Source organism: Dichotomopilus funicola (genome assembly GCF_033296635.1).
Source record: "Dichotomopilus funicola strain CBS 141.50 unplaced genomic scaffold C8A04scaffold_68, whole genome shotgun sequence".
Lineage (NCBI taxonomy): Eukaryota > Fungi > Ascomycota > Sordariomycetes > Sordariales > Chaetomiaceae > Dichotomopilus > Dichotomopilus funicola.
In genome coordinates this window covers 24,558-40,817 of record NW_026944089.1, presented here as the reverse complement: position 1 = coordinate 40,817, position 16,260 = coordinate 24,558, and the positions used below count along the sequence as shown (strand labels likewise).

At 55.9% G+C, this 16,260-nt stretch overlaps 6 protein-coding genes across 6 annotated transcripts; 2 read left to right on the top strand and 4 right to left on the bottom strand.

Annotated features, from left to right (window-relative positions):
* Positions 1–41: 41 nt before the first annotated feature.
* C8A04DRAFT_39515 (uncharacterized protein) lies at positions 42–2,664 on the bottom strand (the record flags this gene model as incomplete). Its single annotated transcript, XM_062784618.1, has 2 exons — positions 42–2,425; positions 2,553–2,664. The coding sequence occupies 2 exons, from the start codon at positions 2,662–2,664 to the stop codon at positions 42–44; spliced, it is 2,496 nt and encodes an 831-aa protein (XP_062634252.1).
* Positions 2,665–3,015: 351 nt separating this feature from the next.
* Positions 3,016–4,735, top strand: C8A04DRAFT_14555 (WD40-repeat-containing domain protein; the record flags this gene model as incomplete). Its single annotated transcript, XM_062778146.1, has 2 exons — positions 3,016–3,708; positions 3,764–4,735. The coding sequence occupies 2 exons, from the start codon at positions 3,016–3,018 to the stop codon at positions 4,733–4,735; spliced, it is 1,665 nt and encodes a 554-aa protein (XP_062634251.1).
* Positions 4,736–5,601: 866 nt separating this feature from the next.
* C8A04DRAFT_39513 (peptidyl-tRNA hydrolase PTH2-domain-containing protein) lies at positions 5,602–6,404 on the bottom strand (the record flags this gene model as incomplete). The annotated part of the gene is made up of 2 exons (XM_062784617.1): positions 5,602–5,927; positions 6,038–6,404. 2 exons carry the CDS (start codon positions 6,402–6,404, stop codon positions 5,602–5,604), a joined length of 693 nt encoding a protein of 230 aa, XP_062634250.1.
* A 951-nt stretch (positions 6,405–7,355) lies between these two features.
* Positions 7,356–9,377, bottom strand: C8A04DRAFT_14529 (SART-1 protein; the record flags this gene model as incomplete). The annotated part of the gene is made up of 1 exon (XM_062778136.1): positions 7,356–9,377. The coding sequence occupies one exon, from the start codon at positions 9,375–9,377 to the stop codon at positions 7,356–7,358; it is 2,022 nt and encodes a 673-aa protein (XP_062634249.1).
* Positions 9,378–12,634: 3,257 nt separating this feature from the next.
* Positions 12,635–14,822, top strand: C8A04DRAFT_14531 (glycoside hydrolase; the record flags this gene model as incomplete). The annotated part of the gene is made up of 5 exons (XM_062778137.1): positions 12,635–12,884; positions 12,969–13,335; positions 13,393–13,466; positions 13,531–13,662; positions 13,723–14,822. The coding sequence occupies 5 exons, from the start codon at positions 12,635–12,637 to the stop codon at positions 14,820–14,822; spliced, it is 1,923 nt and encodes a 640-aa protein (XP_062634248.1).
* Positions 14,823–15,079: 257 nt separating this feature from the next.
* Positions 15,080–16,126, bottom strand: C8A04DRAFT_39510 (uncharacterized protein; the record flags this gene model as incomplete). The annotated part of the gene is made up of 3 exons (XM_062784616.1): positions 15,080–15,727; positions 15,822–15,927; positions 15,987–16,126. The coding sequence occupies 3 exons, from the start codon at positions 16,124–16,126 to the stop codon at positions 15,080–15,082; spliced, it is 894 nt and encodes a 297-aa protein (XP_062634247.1).
* Between the last annotated feature and the right edge of the window lie 134 nt (positions 16,127–16,260).

Below are 16,260 nucleotides of genomic sequence, written 5' to 3'. Positions count from 1 at the left end.
CCCTTCCCAAAGACACAACCATACCATCTCTATGAACCAGCCTATTCCATATCCGCATCCATCGCATCACCGCCCTCTTGCACCGCCGGCACCAGCGCAGGGTCCAGCAACAACCCCTCCAACGGCCTCGCATTCCGAGGCCACACCCGCTTATACAAACTCACCCCGATCGAGTCCTGTGGGTTGATCCGCCCATCAAACGTCGCCTTAAAGTACCCATGCGTACCGAGTGCTTCCTTGAAGTACCCGCTGCGCCCCCGCCGCGTCCACAACGGAAGTGCCTTGAACCACTCCACATCCTCACGGTTGAAGAACATGTACCGGATCGTGACAATCTTCTTGTGGATGTGGTACGGATGACCCGTGAGAATAGCCCGCTTGGCGATCACGCGTGTGGTGGAGGGCGGGAGCGTCGTGCCCGTTGCCACGAGTGTCAGGGGAAGGGCGGGGCCTTCTTGTTCGCCGTCTTCGCCTTCCATGGCATCGTGGTGGTCGCCGGGGACGGTGCGCTTGAAGAAGAGAACGGGGATGGAACCCCAGGTGATGGGGCCCATGAAGGTCGCGACGGCTGATTGGCCTGGGTGTAGGTACCGAGCGTATTTGTGTACGTCGTTGGGTGTGGAACCGCCTTGGGAGAATAAGGGGTTGATTACGAATCGCCTGGGACCGTACTGGACGATGAGCTCTTCCTTAGCCTTGATGGAGACCGGATGGTCCGAGCTGAGGTTGATTAGGACGTTGACGGCTGTCCGCTTCTGCTCGTGCCGCAGAAGTGAGAAGAGGGTGATTGGTCGGGTGGGGTCGTACGTCTTTTGGATCGAGACAGGCACGTTCTTGATGTAAACGTGTACTCGAGTCCCAGGGGCTACTCCGCCCACCAGAGCCTCGCGAGCTAACCGGTTCCGAGATCCTTGATAATCGGGTACCCGTAGTAGCCGCTGCCACTCTTCCGGCTCATACGCCCGGTCCTCGTTCTCCATCCATGGGCTCGACCTCAGGCTCTTTAACCCGCGGTACTTGGCGAGCCGCTCCCGGGCTAGGACGCCAGGGTGAAGCTCGATTTCATCCGGGAACTCCAGGTCATCCTCGGCTTCTGTCCTCTTGTTTTTCCGGAAGGCTTCAAGCGCCATGGCGTCCTCCTCCTCGTTTGGCTCAATGAAAGCCACAGATTGGGGGTACTCGGATGGCCCACCTTCCGTCATCGCATCTCCTGCTAGTCCCTCCATTCCATCCTCAGGTCGCACATCATCCTCCTCTTCCTCAACATCGCCCATATCTTCGTCCTCCAACTCGGAACCGGAATCCGAGACGTCCCCGTCATCCAAAAACCACGCCGCCTGGTACTTGGAGGTCCCCTTCGGCACCCGCTTCGGCATCTGCAATTCCTGAACTTGGTCGTCGTCGGAAAAATAGTGGTGCTCGTCTAACAAAACACCCTTCTTAGATGTCGTCACATTAGTCGCAGCGTCCATATCTTCATCGTCGTCCTCCATAGCGGCCGCTTCTTCAGGCGCAAGGTCGTCAAGGCCATCGCGCTCGTCGGTTGGCTCGAGGAGCGTTTGTTCCTCCGCGTTGTCGTCCTCCATCGCATCTTCCGCCCTCTTTTTCCGTGTCGCAAGGGGCGCCGCAGTAATCCTCTCGATCTGGAATGTGCCCCAGTCTCCCACTTGCACCAACCGATCGGCATTCAAGCCCTTGCCCCTAACCACACCCGTCAAAACGGTCGGCGCCATTCCTGACCTTGCCCACTCCACATCCTCCACCAGCATCCAGCTCCGTTCATCCCTCCACCGAACTCCCTTGGGCGTGGTGCTGCATAATGACCGCATCAAGTTGGAGCACTCTTGTCGGTTGTCCAGGTTGTAAATCTTCTCCTGCTCGGGGTGGAAGTGGGTGATGAACGACTTAAGCGAAGCCACCACAGAGAGCCGTTGTTTAACAGCCTCAATCCTGTCCAAGCCTTGGACGGTGGTGAAGAGCGTCGACATTCCCTGGCTCTCGATGCTCCTGAGAATCAATTCTCCCAGCGCATCGACCTCGACTTCCCCAGAGAGCACAAGTACGATGAAGTCGGCCGTCCGAGCAGCATCCAGGCACGCCGTGAGATCCCTCTTGAGGGGAATGTACTGTAGCTTCTGCTTGAACCTGTCGACCGGGACGCGGAAACAGGTATCGTGCACCTCGGCTTCGATGTCGAGGCTCCCGTTTAGGCTCTGGATGGCGGCCGCGGCATCGGTGTCGGCGCAAAGGGGGATGACGGCGACGTGTCGTGGGGCGCCATCTTTCCCGGCAAAAACGGACGTCTCCTTCAGATGTTCTCGGGCCTTCTCCAGCTGCCGCTGCTTGGCCTGGTTTCGACGGTCGAGTTTCGACATAACTTGTTGGTGGGGGGTTTTGCGCTGTCCCTTTTCGCCCGCAATTCGCCCTAATTAAGGGAGTTAGCAGTTGCGTAAAACAGGAGAACCAACAATTCGTCGTCCTCGTCGTTTTGTCCCTGTTTTGTACTGCCTATCCGCGAACAAAGCGCTTTCTGAAATCGGCGTGAGTCATACCTTTTGCGGCATCACGCAGCTGACCCTTGGTGGATTTCCGGGATTTGAATGCCTTGTGCGACACCTTGGTCGTGGCCCGGTGGGAGTGATTCCCTGCGACTGCGCCTGGCATTTTCCCGTCGCCGCCGGCTTTGAAACGGTAGGGTAGAGACGCCACTTTTATGGTAAGAAAGGCCAGGAAAAGGGACCGAAAATGGGCGAAAAATAGAAGGTATGTACAACCAACACCTCAAGATGGGAAGATAAATCTAATGGTGGAGGGGGGTCATGGCGGGGCAGCGCTGCCATTTTTCGATCTTTGTGTGCCATATCTTATCGGACGACATGCGTTGTGCGGCCAATCAGAACTGCAGCCTTGAACTTTTTAGCGGGCCCGGCTCAGAAATGTCAGACGCAGGCCGCTGAAGGCTGCTCGATCCAAACGATCTTCTGTTTACTGCCATCTTCAATTGAAGCAACCCAGATGGACACCATTGATACCGTCGACGCCCCCCTTACAAGGGTCGCGCAGCCCAACGGAGCTCTCACCGTTAAGAATGCGCGCACAGAGTTCCGTTCCAAGGCGGAGCTGGAACGCATTCGCCGGCAACGACAGGCGCAAAAAGCGTACGGCCGCGGTCGCCAAATCGATGTCAAGAGCGTCCGCGACAAGAAACTACGACGAAACCTGACGAACCTCGAGACGAAATACAAGACGGCGGCTCTGAAATCGAAGGAGGCTGAGATCTTGCTCGAAAACACGTCGGGATTCCTCGAAGCCGAGACCGAACTCGAACGCACCTATCGGGTTCGCCAGGACGACATCCAGAAGGAGGTTGGCATTGATGTCGCGCAAAAGAAGTTTGAACTTAAACTTGAAGGACTGGGTCCGTATGTGTGTGAATACAGCAGAAATGGTCGCGATCTGATCCTGGCGGGGAGGAAAGGCCATGTCGCGACGATGGACTGGCGGGAAGGGAAGCTTGGGTGCGAGCTGCAGCTGGGTGAGACGATTCGAGACGCCCGATTTCTTCATAACAACCAATTCTTTGCTGTGGCACAGAAAAAATACGTCTACATCTATGACTCGAGTGGTGTCGAGCTCCACTGCATGAAGAAGCACGTGGAGGTCTCACATATGGAGTTCCTCCCGTACCATTTCTTGTTAGCGACGTTGGTAAGTGTCCGAAAAGCTAGCTGCTTCTGAGCAACGGCAACTAACGTTTCACAAGAGCATCAACGGCTACTTGAAGTACCAAGACACCTCGACCGGCCAAATAGTAACCGAGATCCCGACCAAGCTCGGAACACCCGTCTCTCTCACACAAAACCCCCACAACGCCATTCTCCATGTTGGGCAACAAAACGGCACCGTCACATTATGGTCTCCCAACTCATCAGAACCCCTTGTCAAACTCCTTGCGCATAGGGGGCCGGTACGATCGCTAGCTGTCGACCGAGAAGGGCGATACATGGTGTCAGCGGGACAGGACAACCGGATGGCGATTTGGGATATTCGCAACTTCAAGGAGGCCGTCTCCAGCTACTTCACAAGATCGCCAGCGACATCCCTCGCAATATCTGATACAGGGCTCACCGCCGTTGGGTGGGGGACCAAAACAACAGTCTGGAAGGGCCTGTTCTCGAAGGAAAGGGCAGTGCAAGAAAAGGTGCAAAGCCCATACATGACGTGGGGCGGCGAGGGACAGGCCATCGAAAGGGTTCGGTGGTGTCCGTATGAAGACGTTCTCGGCCTAGGGCACACCGAGGGGTTCTCATCTCTCATCATCCCCGGCGCCGGCGAAGCCAACTATGACGCGTTGGAAGTGAACCCCTTCGAGACCAAGAAGCAGCGGCAAGAGGGTGAAGTCAAGGGCCTGCTCAACAAGCTCCAGCCGGAGATGATTGCTCTGGATCCCAACTACATCGGAAATCTGGATCTGCGGTCCGAGGAGCAGCGCAAGGCCGACCGTGACCTAGACTCGCCGGCGGTGGATGTCGTCGAGGAGATGCGAAACAGGGCCCGCGGCAAGAATGGCGCGCTCAAGAAATACCTGCGTAAGCAGCGTAAGAAGAACATCATTGATGAGAAGCGGCTCAAGGCGGAGGAGATGTACAAGGAGATGCAGGAGAAGAAAGACGAACGACACAAAGAACGAAAGGCTGAACTAGGGCCGACATTGGCACGCTTTGCCAAGTCATAGTTGCAGTGTTTCAAGCGGGCGAGAATGACAAATACAAATACCTTAATGCAGTTGAGTTGTACTGTCCCTGAGTGACCGACTACTTTTAATAAAAAAGTGAATGACAATCTACAATGCAAAAAGCTCAACACCGAGCGTTATCCCCATCCGGAAGGATAACGGTCGGTGGTTACGAAAAGCCCACCGGGGGGGCTTTTTCTTCGCTGGTCCCGGGAATCGAACCCGGGACCATTTCGATTTACGACGGTAGTGGCGCGCCCAGACCTACTCTCAATGCCGCTGAGCCAATCCACCGGTGTGTCGTGCTCAATTGGGAGGGTCGGTGACAGTGCTTGGGAAATTGAACATATATGGTGCCTGCCAGGAAGGAGCGCAAGTTTCTAGGGTGGTCCGGTCTGTGAGATAGCCTAGATGCCTTTGGCTGCCCCTTATGATGTCAAGTATCTAACTTTCCGTGGCCCATTCCCTGCTACGGTGCCTTCAGTAGTCCTGCTCTCTTTTGATGTTGGAATTGATTCAAACTCGGGGTTCGATAAACAACTTCTAGGGTTCACCGACACCGCTCATAGAACCATTTTAAGGGTTGCTACCTCCGCCGCCAGGTACCTACCGGATCGATGGGCAACATTCTCTCCCAAATTGTTGGGTTGCTTGAACCACGCAAGACAGCGGCACCTCAAAAAGAAGATTGTAACATGGCAACCAAAGCGGTACCACGGAGCACACCGAAAGACAAACCACATTGAAACCGTTAATATATAAAATGCCACGCCGTCTATTGCCCTCCGCCCAGTTACCGCTATGCCGTTCACGATGCTATAATCCACACACTTATATTAGAACATGACATCCCCTTCCCTATCTTCTCACAAGAGCTTCAAATGACCCGTAATCTGATCCACCAAACTCTTAGGCGCCGGCCCTACGCCCAACACCGTCCGGCTGCCCGCCGCGATCTGGGTCCGCCCGGCATCTGTAATGACCTCCGCCGTCACGCCCAAACTCCGCGCGCGACCCATCAGCTCGAGCAACTCGTCCTCGCCCTTGATCTGTACCGCAACCTTAGCCTGGCCGCGGCGGTCCCACTGGCGTAGGAGTTGGGCTTCGGAGGACTGTGGGGATGTTTGGGCGGCGCGGAGGAGGGTCTTGTAGCATGCGAGAGTCGCGTGGGAAGCTTGCGCTGCCATCTTGCCTGTATTCAAGAGAGACAAAGGTCAGTTAGCGTCGGTGGAACAATGAAAAGAGGGGAGAGAGTAGGTAGGCTCCGTAGAGCTGCGACTAGAGCCAGAGAAGAAAACGCACCCTTATTCATCCCCAAATCCGTCCTCACCACCAACACCAATTTACACTCTTCATTCGTATCAATCTTTACCCCAGGCTTCAAACCCGACGACGACGCAGCGCCAGCCCCCTGTCTCAGCCCCTGCTTGCGATCCGCGTCTACTCCATTCGACCAGTTCGGCGCATGGTCCAGCAGTGTCTGTTCCTCGTCAATGTCTGACTCCTCGCTCTCGACGGGATCGTTCAAGTTGCCGTGGCGCTCGGCGGCAAGTTCGGGCGAGACGATGGACCCGCGCAGGGCGTAGATTCCGAGGCCGAAGCCGGAGAGGAAAGATACGAGGCTGGTGGTCACGACGAGCGCGGAGGTGGGGTCGGAGAGGAGACCCATGGTACGAGTGGGTTGCTGGTTCGTTGGTGGTGTTGCGGTTGCTGTTGCTGTTGCTGTTGCTGAGGTCGTGTGCTTCTTTGGGATGCTGAGATGTTGATCGAAAGGAACGGGTGTGAAAAAGTGTCGGGTCGATCGGATGGGTATAAAACGGTCAATTGATCTTAGCGAGGGATGAGATCGCGGTAGGTAGCGTTTACCGCGTGATATCTGCGGAGTGTCGAGTTTCGAAGGTGTTGCTGCGGATGGTGCTGAAGTTGGAGGAGATGCCCTTCTCAGCAGTCGAGTGATTGTTGGTGTGAGCTCCAAACGGACCCACATTTGCTTCACTCGGATGGCAGCCACAGAAGATGGTGATGGCGGTCGCTCACTCAGCAACAGCTACCGTAACCTCAAACAGCAGTACGACAAGTCAAGTGTTGCTTGAGAGAATGCAGCAATTTCCATAGATATCCCCGACTAACTTTGCACTGGGAACCCTGGCGTTCCTTCATGGAGGGAAAGTGACCGTTTTGTCTCATTGGGGCAAAATATCTTGGCACGTCTCCTCTCTTCGTATGTAAATCGGTTAAAAATGTAGATATTAATACTTGGACGAAGAGAGTATTTAATTCTTGGGACGGCCCATTATCAAGGGTGATGTGGGGTTCAAGAGCAAGGAGGAGCTTGAAGGCAGTACTACTACGAAATGATCATGGCAACAGACACACAGCATAGCACTCCATAAAACAGCAGTTCAGGGCGTTGGCCAGGCCAAAGAAGCCCCTCCCTCTACTACACAAGTCTTACCTGAATTCGACAACTAAGCCCACGCCGTGTCAGTACAGACCCAAAAACTTGCGTGTATTGATAGAAGGTAGAAGGAGGGTGTAAGCACCTTTGCGTCCATTTCTTCGACGATATTGCCCAACCTGGAACTCAGATGCTTAGTCCAATCCACAAATCCCATCTCCCCTAAGCCAACCGCACGCCCGCTTCCCTCCTCTTCTTCGTTTGATGCGACGCCGCCGAGCTCATGCCCACATTTTGACTGGCATCCAACATACTCTGCGCCATCCGCCGCTTTTCCTCTGCCAGCTTCTTGAGCCGCTTATCTGTCTTGCCCTTGCCACTTCCCTTGCCATGGAACTGATGTGAGAGCTCCTTGAAAGCCTCCTTAGCGTCCAGACTCCGGCCGTCGCTATCAACATACTTGAGCTCCACCTCTGGTCGGTACTCCTCGCGGAACAGCTGGTCCATGATGCGCGACTGGTGCTGGTCGCGCAGCGTGTTCTGTTGCCGCTGCCAGTCCTCGCGTTCGCGAGCCGACATGCGCTCGAGACGGCCGCTGGTGCGGTCGCGCTCACGCTGGGCGCGGGTGTCCTGGTCGAAGAGATCCATGCGGCGTTGCAGCTCGTTGAGGAAACGCTGGCGCTGACGGAACTTCTCGTTGACCTCGGCGCCCTTGCCTTCATCAATGAGGTGGCGGTCGCGCAGCAAGGCGAGTGTGGCGCCCATACCTTGCCCAACCGTCTTTTCCTCTTCGACGCCGTTGGCGGTGGGGTCTTCCCGGTGGGGTGTACCGTCGCGTGGGGGCGAGGGGTGGTCGGCATCGTGCATCTCTTCGTCCTCGGAGCTTTCGTCTTGTTGCATAGCTGTGACACCCGCCGGTTCTTCGGACCGAGGCTTGCGGACTTTGCGGTCCTCTTCCTGCTCTGCGCGTAGCCCGTCGACAAACCGACTAATCTCGTCCATCACAATCCCCTTTTGCTCCTGTTCATCTCCGTCTTGGTTTTCCGTCGATTCTCGAAGCTGCCTTGCGATATCTTCAGGCCTGGTCTTCTTTCGCTTCTTGAGCGCCTCTCTCCTCTGGAGCGCCAGTGTTGACTGCAGATCCTCATCATCCACGAAGCTGTCGTCCACAATCTTCCGTTTCTTGGTAAAAGCTGCAGCACCCGAGTCAATATCCATGTCTTGCTCCGGCTCATCACCGCCGGTTGGCTCCCCGCCGAATAGGACATCATCGTCGTCTGCTCGGCGCCGCCTCGTTGATTTCGACTTCTTCTTTTTCAACTTCTTGACCTTGACCTCTGAGACATCGAGATAGTCCGATACTGGTGCCGGCGCATCCTCTGTGGGTTGGGTCAGTACGTTTACGGCTTCTCGGGCCATGTTCCTAGGATACTCACCCAGCTCACCAAGGTCCACGACTTGGTGTTTCCTCTTCTGAACCGGCGCCGCCAGAATATCAGCTAGTTCCGTCGTCGTCGCAGCCGAATTCAATGTGAAGGTTTTCTGCTTCTTCCCATAGATTTCCTCGTCGTACTTCGACAACACCCCAATCTCGCCCGTCTCGTCAATGTCGTTGGGATCGTACACCGGGTTCTTCTTCTTGAGGTCCAGTCGTTCCCGCAGCTTCTCCTGCTCGCGTAGGGACACGTTCTCAAGCTGATCCCCCTCATCTTCATTCTCCAGCACGCCTGTGTCCTTGAGCGTCAAGACCTGATCGTCACCGTCGAGAAAAGCGGTCATGTCGTGGGCAACCTTGACGCCGGCCAAGTCGGCCGCCGTGTGCTCGGCGTTCTCGGCCGCTTCCTCAGCAGCCTTATCTGCCGCTGTTTTTCGCGCCGCATCAATCTTCTTCTGGCGCTTCTTCTGGTTCTTCAGCCACGACTTAACATCGGTTTCATCCTCGTCGTCGTCAGCTAGCCCCTTGCCGTCGAGAATAGCGTTGCGCTGGGCCATTTCGCGCGCCTTCTTGATGGCGGCCGCTTTCGCTTCTCGTTTCCTCTTCGCTTCCTCTGCCGCTTGAGCCTTTTGAAAATTGTCGTAGGCCGCGGCCTCGCGCGTGTCGAAGGTGCTGACTGGTTTGCCATCGTCGCCGAGTTCGATTTCGGTTGTTTCCTTGGGTGGTGGCGCGGCTCCCGGGACTGGTAAGGGCTTCATGCCCATGGCCAGCCGGACCTTGTTGATCTCTTCAATCGATGCGGCGTCCATTTTGATGGGTTGTGCCGCACAATGTTGAGCTAAGCGGGAGTGGGTGTCTGACTGTGGAATGGACCTGAAGTTGACGCGAACTGGATAACATGGCGCCGATGAGAGGCTGCAGCGCTGGGTGATCCAACCGATAAGATAAGCCTTGGACCCACACTGCAAGGCTACCAGCCCCACTTCCAGAAATTTTCGGGCAGGTATTTAGCAAAAGATTTTGGGAGCTTCTTCCTCTTCCTTTTCTTTTCCTTTCCTCACGGTCCTGTGCTCAGCGATCCTCTGCCACTCTGGTCAGGGTCGATTGCTGCGGCAGTTCGGTGAGCCAAGGAGCCATCTAGTTCTTCCATGATGTCAATTTCCACCCGACAGGTCCCAGATCGATTGAGCTCTGAGGAACCTCGTTCGCTGTCAAAGGTTTGAGCGGGGGGAGCCAGAGTTTCAAGACGCTATATTCCAAACCGTTCGCTAAGACCGTCGGTCTATGAGGCTGGGGAAAACCATGGCGCGTCCTACATATTTTCATACGATTTCCAAGTTCTGTTTAGCTTTTGCGCGTCGGTCGATGCCGAGAGATGTTCGACCGATTTGGACGAATGTCTTCATGCGCCATGTCGGGTTCGACGAGGATGACCGGTTTGATGGCAACCTAGAGCATTTACGCGATGACATCCACTCCGCAGATCTAGCGAAGCTCCAACTATTCCTGAATGAGGTGAGTGTCGCACCGTCCGATGAAATCATTATCGTCAACGCTGCCGAGGGCGCCTTCGCGTCTGAGGGGGTGGTTGACCACTTTGAAGATCACCCTGTAGAAGAAGACAGGATAGGGCCCAACCGCGCGTGCATGCAAAGCGATCGATTTCTCAACCCCATACCGGCCGAAAGAACACATACCATGGTGGGTAGCCAAGTGCTTCCCCTCGACGCTGAGACGCGAGAAAACGCTCCTGGACACCAAAACGGGCCAGTTGAAAGCAAAAGACCTCCTGGAGACCAGAATGGGCCAGCTGAGGCTCCGTGGACCGAATCGGCCCGGACTTAAATCCCGTAGATCCAAAATGGCACGGGTGGTCCGGCGTATGACGCCTTGGATCTGGAAGGATACTTCCTCTCACCACTGAAGACTCCGCTAGATCGGGTCCTGTGAATCACGTGGAACAAAACCACAAAGTCAATGTCAGCTACAACATCTGGCGCGTGAAGTGACTTAGACCAAGGCATCGTTGCGGCGTTCTTTGGCTCACTCCCTGCGGGAGATGACAGATGCGGCGCACCTTATGATCTTGGCCAGCTCGACGTGGGATACTGGCCGCGTTCAGCTGCTCATCTGCGCTGTGTCCTTCTCCTGCATAGTCAGCGAGAAGGCCGGCGGCATGGAAATATCAAAGGTGCCGAACGTGTCGAATGCTTTGCTGCCATGTTGTCCTAGTCTAGTTAATAGGCAGCGAAATACAAACGAAGACTCCGCACGCTACATTGGAGCATGCACTCCGGAGTCATCTGATGATCACGGCTCCCCAGTTTGCTCCATGTCGAGTTCACTTCACTCTACGCCATGGTCCCTTCACTGATTGATTTAGCCACTCCTGTTACCGGGCCTTCCTAAGGTAACTCGCTAATAACTAAATATAGTACTCTCCAGATCCCCTGGGCTAGAGGTATGGACGCATTGCCCCATGTATCGAAGATATTGCATCCGTCAATCCTTTCGGTAGGAAAGATGGGAACCAAGTCAAAAAGCTCACCTCCCACAAATGGGCGGCTACGAAAACCCGCGTACAGGTTTTACTTAGCGATGCCCTGGGGTTCGAACCCTATGGGCGAGTATTCGTGATGTGCTACCTAGTCGACGCCCACTGCCCCCCCAAATGTCCCATCCGAAAAGTTTGGAGGCAACGGAAAGCGGTGCGAAATTCAGGCCCAGGACCCCGATCAAGTCTACCATGTACATACATGTATTCGTACAATCTCTTCGACATGTGATCCGATCGGGTCATAATCCTAGCGCCCCTGGGACTCGGCGCAAGCTTCCATTTTAGCTCACGCTCTGGAGTTCTCAATGGCCCGGCTGTTGATGCATATCGGTAGTGAAAGGACCCCAATTCCCCAAGCGCCCCCAACGGCCCGATTCTCAATGCGCACTTGATGCTCAACGACACATTTGGCAGGTGGGATACACTTCTGCTCTTCCCTTTCTGACCCCTTTTTCGGAAAGAATTTCTTGGAACCGGCACCGGCATTTCCCCAGTTTCTCCATTCTACTCGTCAGCCCGCGCCGGCTCTAAAAGCACGCGGCATGCTGCTTCAGGCCATGCCTTGAAGATGATAGGCTAGTTCTTTTCGGATGGTCCCAGAGGGATGCGAACCACCCCCTTGTCATTTTATTTTTCAACGTGAGTTTTGCGCTTGATTCGTCCTTTTCCAGAAGGTTATCTACCTTCACCAGCAACACTCGCGCCTCGTCGCCCTTGGGATTTGTTTCACAGTTTAAACTCATGAAATAGTGTACTCGCCGTCGTTGGAGAAGTCAATACGTGAGTGTCTGGCTTCAGCAATTGAACGATCGCTTCCCCATGCATTCTCCGCACTTCCCCCGCACTGCAAGTCGCTGCAGCTTCGGAATGGTCTGGGGAATGAGCTGAAATGCTGTGGGTTTAGTGTAGATGCCGGCCCGGTAGCAACCCTACCGTGACGTCGTCAAGCCGCGCGACGGCAACACATCGGTGCTTTTTTCTCCCTAAGGACCCTTGGAAGCCCTCGCTTCACGCCGCAGTGCCGGCACGTCCACCTATCAAGACGATCGTCGCGTTCCGCTACCCTTGCACTTCCCAGTGGCTGGCCTGGAATCGTGGAACAAGCCGCCAGTAACCCGGTATCACATCATCACAAGGTGGGGCTCTGAGAGATCAGCATTGCACCAGGGCATCGGAGCCGCGTAGAATTTAACTAGTATAGTGCACGGAGAAGCACCTTGGCACCGAACCCCAATGCACCGTTGAGAGCATCTCGGCCCAGGCCCCGCATGCATCGCGTCTTCCGCGTGGAGTGCGATCGAGGGCCCTGGCTTTCCCGTGGGGAAGTGTCTCACTGACGACGGGGGCCCTGAGGCGCCAGCCGGGCCGTGAGGGTGAGTGCGAAGCAGCTGAGATTGGATCGACCATTCATATATAAAACCAAGCTGCTCGAACATGGCGGCCTTCGTAGCCCAGCTCTCTGACCACCTCATCCCCTCCGTCAACGCATCCGGCCTCCTCCTGCCCGCTATGCACGCGCTGTCGTCGATCTTCGTTTTGGGCTCCTGTGCCGTCCAGACGGTGCTGGGTCGCCCCGATGCTGCCCTTCGCACTAAGCGGGACGGCGCCATCGTCAAGCGGTCTGTTGACTCGTTCATCCAGACTGAGACGCCCATCGCCTGGGAGAAGTTGTTGTGCAATATTGGGTCCAGCGGCTGTGCGGCTTCGGGCGCTGCCTCTGGCGCTGTTGTCGCGAGTCCCTCCAAGCAGGAACCAGACTGTAAGTATCCCGGTGCTCGCTCATCGCTTCACATAGTCACCCGTTTGTACGAGTGAGTACACGATATTTACTAAGACATAACAGACTGGTACACCTGGACGCGTGACTCTGCTCTCGTCCTGACAGGCATCGCCGACTCGTTCTCTCAGAACTACTCGGCCTCGCTGCAGGGCACAATCCAGAACTACATCACTGCCACGGCAAAGCTCCAGGGCGTCTCGAACCCCTCGGGCAGTCTCTCCGATGGTACGGGTCTCGGCGAGGCCAAGTTCAACGTCGACCTCACCGCCTTCACGGGCGACTGGGGCCGACCGCAGCGGGACGGGCCGCCGCTCCGAGCGATTGCCCTCACGCGGTACTCCAAGTGGCTGATCCAGAATGGCTACACGGATACGGCCAAGGCGGTGTGGCCTGTGATCCAGAACGATCTCGCGTATACTGCGCAGTACTGGTAGGTGCATGACTATCTCTGCTTGGTGCAGCCAGGTGTTAACTTGGCTTGTGACAGGAACGAGACTGGTTTCGATCTGTGGGAGGAGATTAAGGGGAGTTCTTTCTTTGCCGTCGGCAGTGCCCACCGGGGTAAGTTTTATCGTTAGGCCCATATTACCTATCTGCAAGCTTTGGCGTTAACCTCGATCGCTAGCTCTCGTTGAGGGCGCCGATCTCGCCGCTCAGCTCGGCACGGAGTGCCGCGCCTGTATCACAGTCGCTCCTCAGGTGCTGTGCTTCTTGCAGACCTTCTGGAACCCCAATGGGGGCTTCGTCGTGTCCAACAGTACGTTACCGCCTCACGCGTAATATCAAATGATCCAACCCGTGCTAACAACTCATGCAGTCAACGGCGGCCAGTCTCGGTCCGGCAAAGACCTTGATTCCATCCTGACATCGATCCACACCTTTGACCCGTCCGTCGGCTGCGATGCCAACACCTTCCAGCCCTGCAGCGACAAGGCCCTGTCCAACCACAAGGTGTACGTCGACTCGTTCCGGTCCGTCTACGGCATCAACTCGGGCATCGCGGCCGGGAAAGCCGTTGCCGTGGGCCGCTACTCCGAAGACGTCTACTACAACGGTAACCCGTGGTACCTCGCCAACTTCGCCGCGGCCGAGCAGCTATACGACGCCATCTTCGTCTGGAAGAAAGACGGCTCCATCAAAGTGACGGACCTCTCTCTCGCCTTCTTCAAAGACCTCGTCCCCGGCATCGCCACGGGCACCTACGACAGCGCCTCCACCACCTTCACCTCCATCATCAACGCCGTATCCGCCTACGCCGACGGCTTCATCGACATCGCCTCGCAGCACACCCCCTCCAACGGAGCCCTCGCCGAACAATACAGCCGTGACAACGGCTCCCCCCTATCTGCAGCTGACCTCACCTGGTCCTACGCCGCCTTCCTCTCCGCCGCCGACCGCCGCGCGGGTATCGTCCCCGACGGCTGGTCTGCAGAAAACGGCAACACCCTCCCCTCCACCTGCGAACGCACCCAAGTTGCGGGCACTTACGCCCAGGCGGCCGCGCCGTCCTTCCCCCCCAGCCAGACCCCCAACCCATCGGCTGATCCGGCGCCTGCGCCGTTTCCGACGACGTGTGCGGCGGATGACTCGGCGGTGTATGTGCAGTTTAATAGTAAGGTGGTTACCAAGCTGGGGCAGAATGTGAAGGTGGTTGGGAGTGTGGCGGAGTTGGGCAAGTGGGATGTGAAGAAGGCCGTGCCGCTTTCGGCGTCGGGGTATACGGGGGATAGTAACCCGCTGTGGAGTATTACGGTGCCGATTGCCAAGGGGTCGAGTGTGCAGTACAAGTATATTCGGGTTGAGTCGGATGGGACGGTTACTTGGGAGAGTGATCCCAACAGGACGGTTACGGTTAGTGGGGTGAAGACGGAGGGGACGGGGTGTTTGGCGCAGAGTGTTAATGATACTTGGCGGTGATGGCTGTTGGGGTGATATCAGTGGAGTTTAGGGACAATAGAGAGGTACGGTTAATCTTGTTCTTCTCGTTAACTGTCGGTGTGATATCGTTAGAGTTTATCCGTAGTCATGGATGATAAAAGCGTACGGTTGGCCTTAATCTTGTCTTTGTGTATAGAAAATATGACTATAGAGTCCTACACGTTCGCGCGCTCGTGTTCTTACGTGAAGTCATTGATCCCTATCACCAGCTCTATCACATCTCTCCCTCACCCTCATCACTCCCCCTTCTCCCCCAAACAAACCCTCTCCAACTCCTCCATCACAACCCCCACCGCCCACCCCAACACCTCCCCAAACGCCACCTCCCCCTCCTTCCCATCCCCTCCCCCCTCGCCGTCCTGCTTAACAACCCCCCCATTAACCCCCGGCACCCAAATCCCCTCCCGCCTCACCACCTCCCCATCCACCCGTCCCCCCTCCACATCCCCCCCCTCAAACAACCACCCATGCGTCTCCACATAATTCGGCCACACAATCTTCTCCACATACCCCGGGGGATCAGTCCAAAACCCGTCGACGTGTACATACCCGTCTCGTGCTTTGCGGCGGCGGAGGGCGGAGGTTTTGCTGGCGAGGAGGAAGAGTTTGATGTTGAGGTGGGACATTACGTTGCGGAAGGGAGACTCTTTGGACGAGGTTGGGGTTGCTTCGGATGAAGGTGCTGGGGGAGGGGAGTAGAGGAGGAAACCGTCGAGGATGCAGATGCGAGTTTTCCGGGTCGAGGTGGTGGAGTTGAAGATGAGGGAGCCTGGGTGGCCGGGGGAGAGCCAGGTTTGGACGCGGGCGGTGTTGGACGCGATTTGCTCGGGGGTGGCGGGGCAGGGACCGACGGTGTTGAGGTCTTCTAGGGAGTTGAGGTTGGGCTGGAAGGGGGGTAGTGAGTTAGAGATCGGGATAGGGCATTGTGGGATATAAAGCGGGAGGTGAGTTTGGTTGTAGTGGCTAGTAGGTACTCACCGGAAAGGTACCGGTTTTGCGAATGTGAACAAGCGCTGCTTCGAGATCGGGGATCGAGATGGCCTCGGGACAGTCCCAGTCGACCAGTCCATGCTTGATGGGGAGCCTGGGGAGGATTAGTAACTACTCTTTACTTTTATTGAACCGAGGATCCCAATAACATACTCTGACTCGGGCTTGTAGAAATCATCTTCGTGGAGGATAAAGGTCTCGGGGAAGATGTCGCGAAGCAGTCTCGCCAGCGTGGTTTTGCCACTTGATGAGCACCCGCTGATGCCGATGATGACAGTCCGTGGAGGGTCCATTTCTCGGTACCTAGGGAGGGAAACTGGAGTTTTGGGTTATGGCTTCATGAGTTTGTCAAATAGAAGAAAGGTTATCCGAAATAAATAAATAAAAAAATAGTTATGAGAAGACAACTGAACAGAACTTGGGGAGA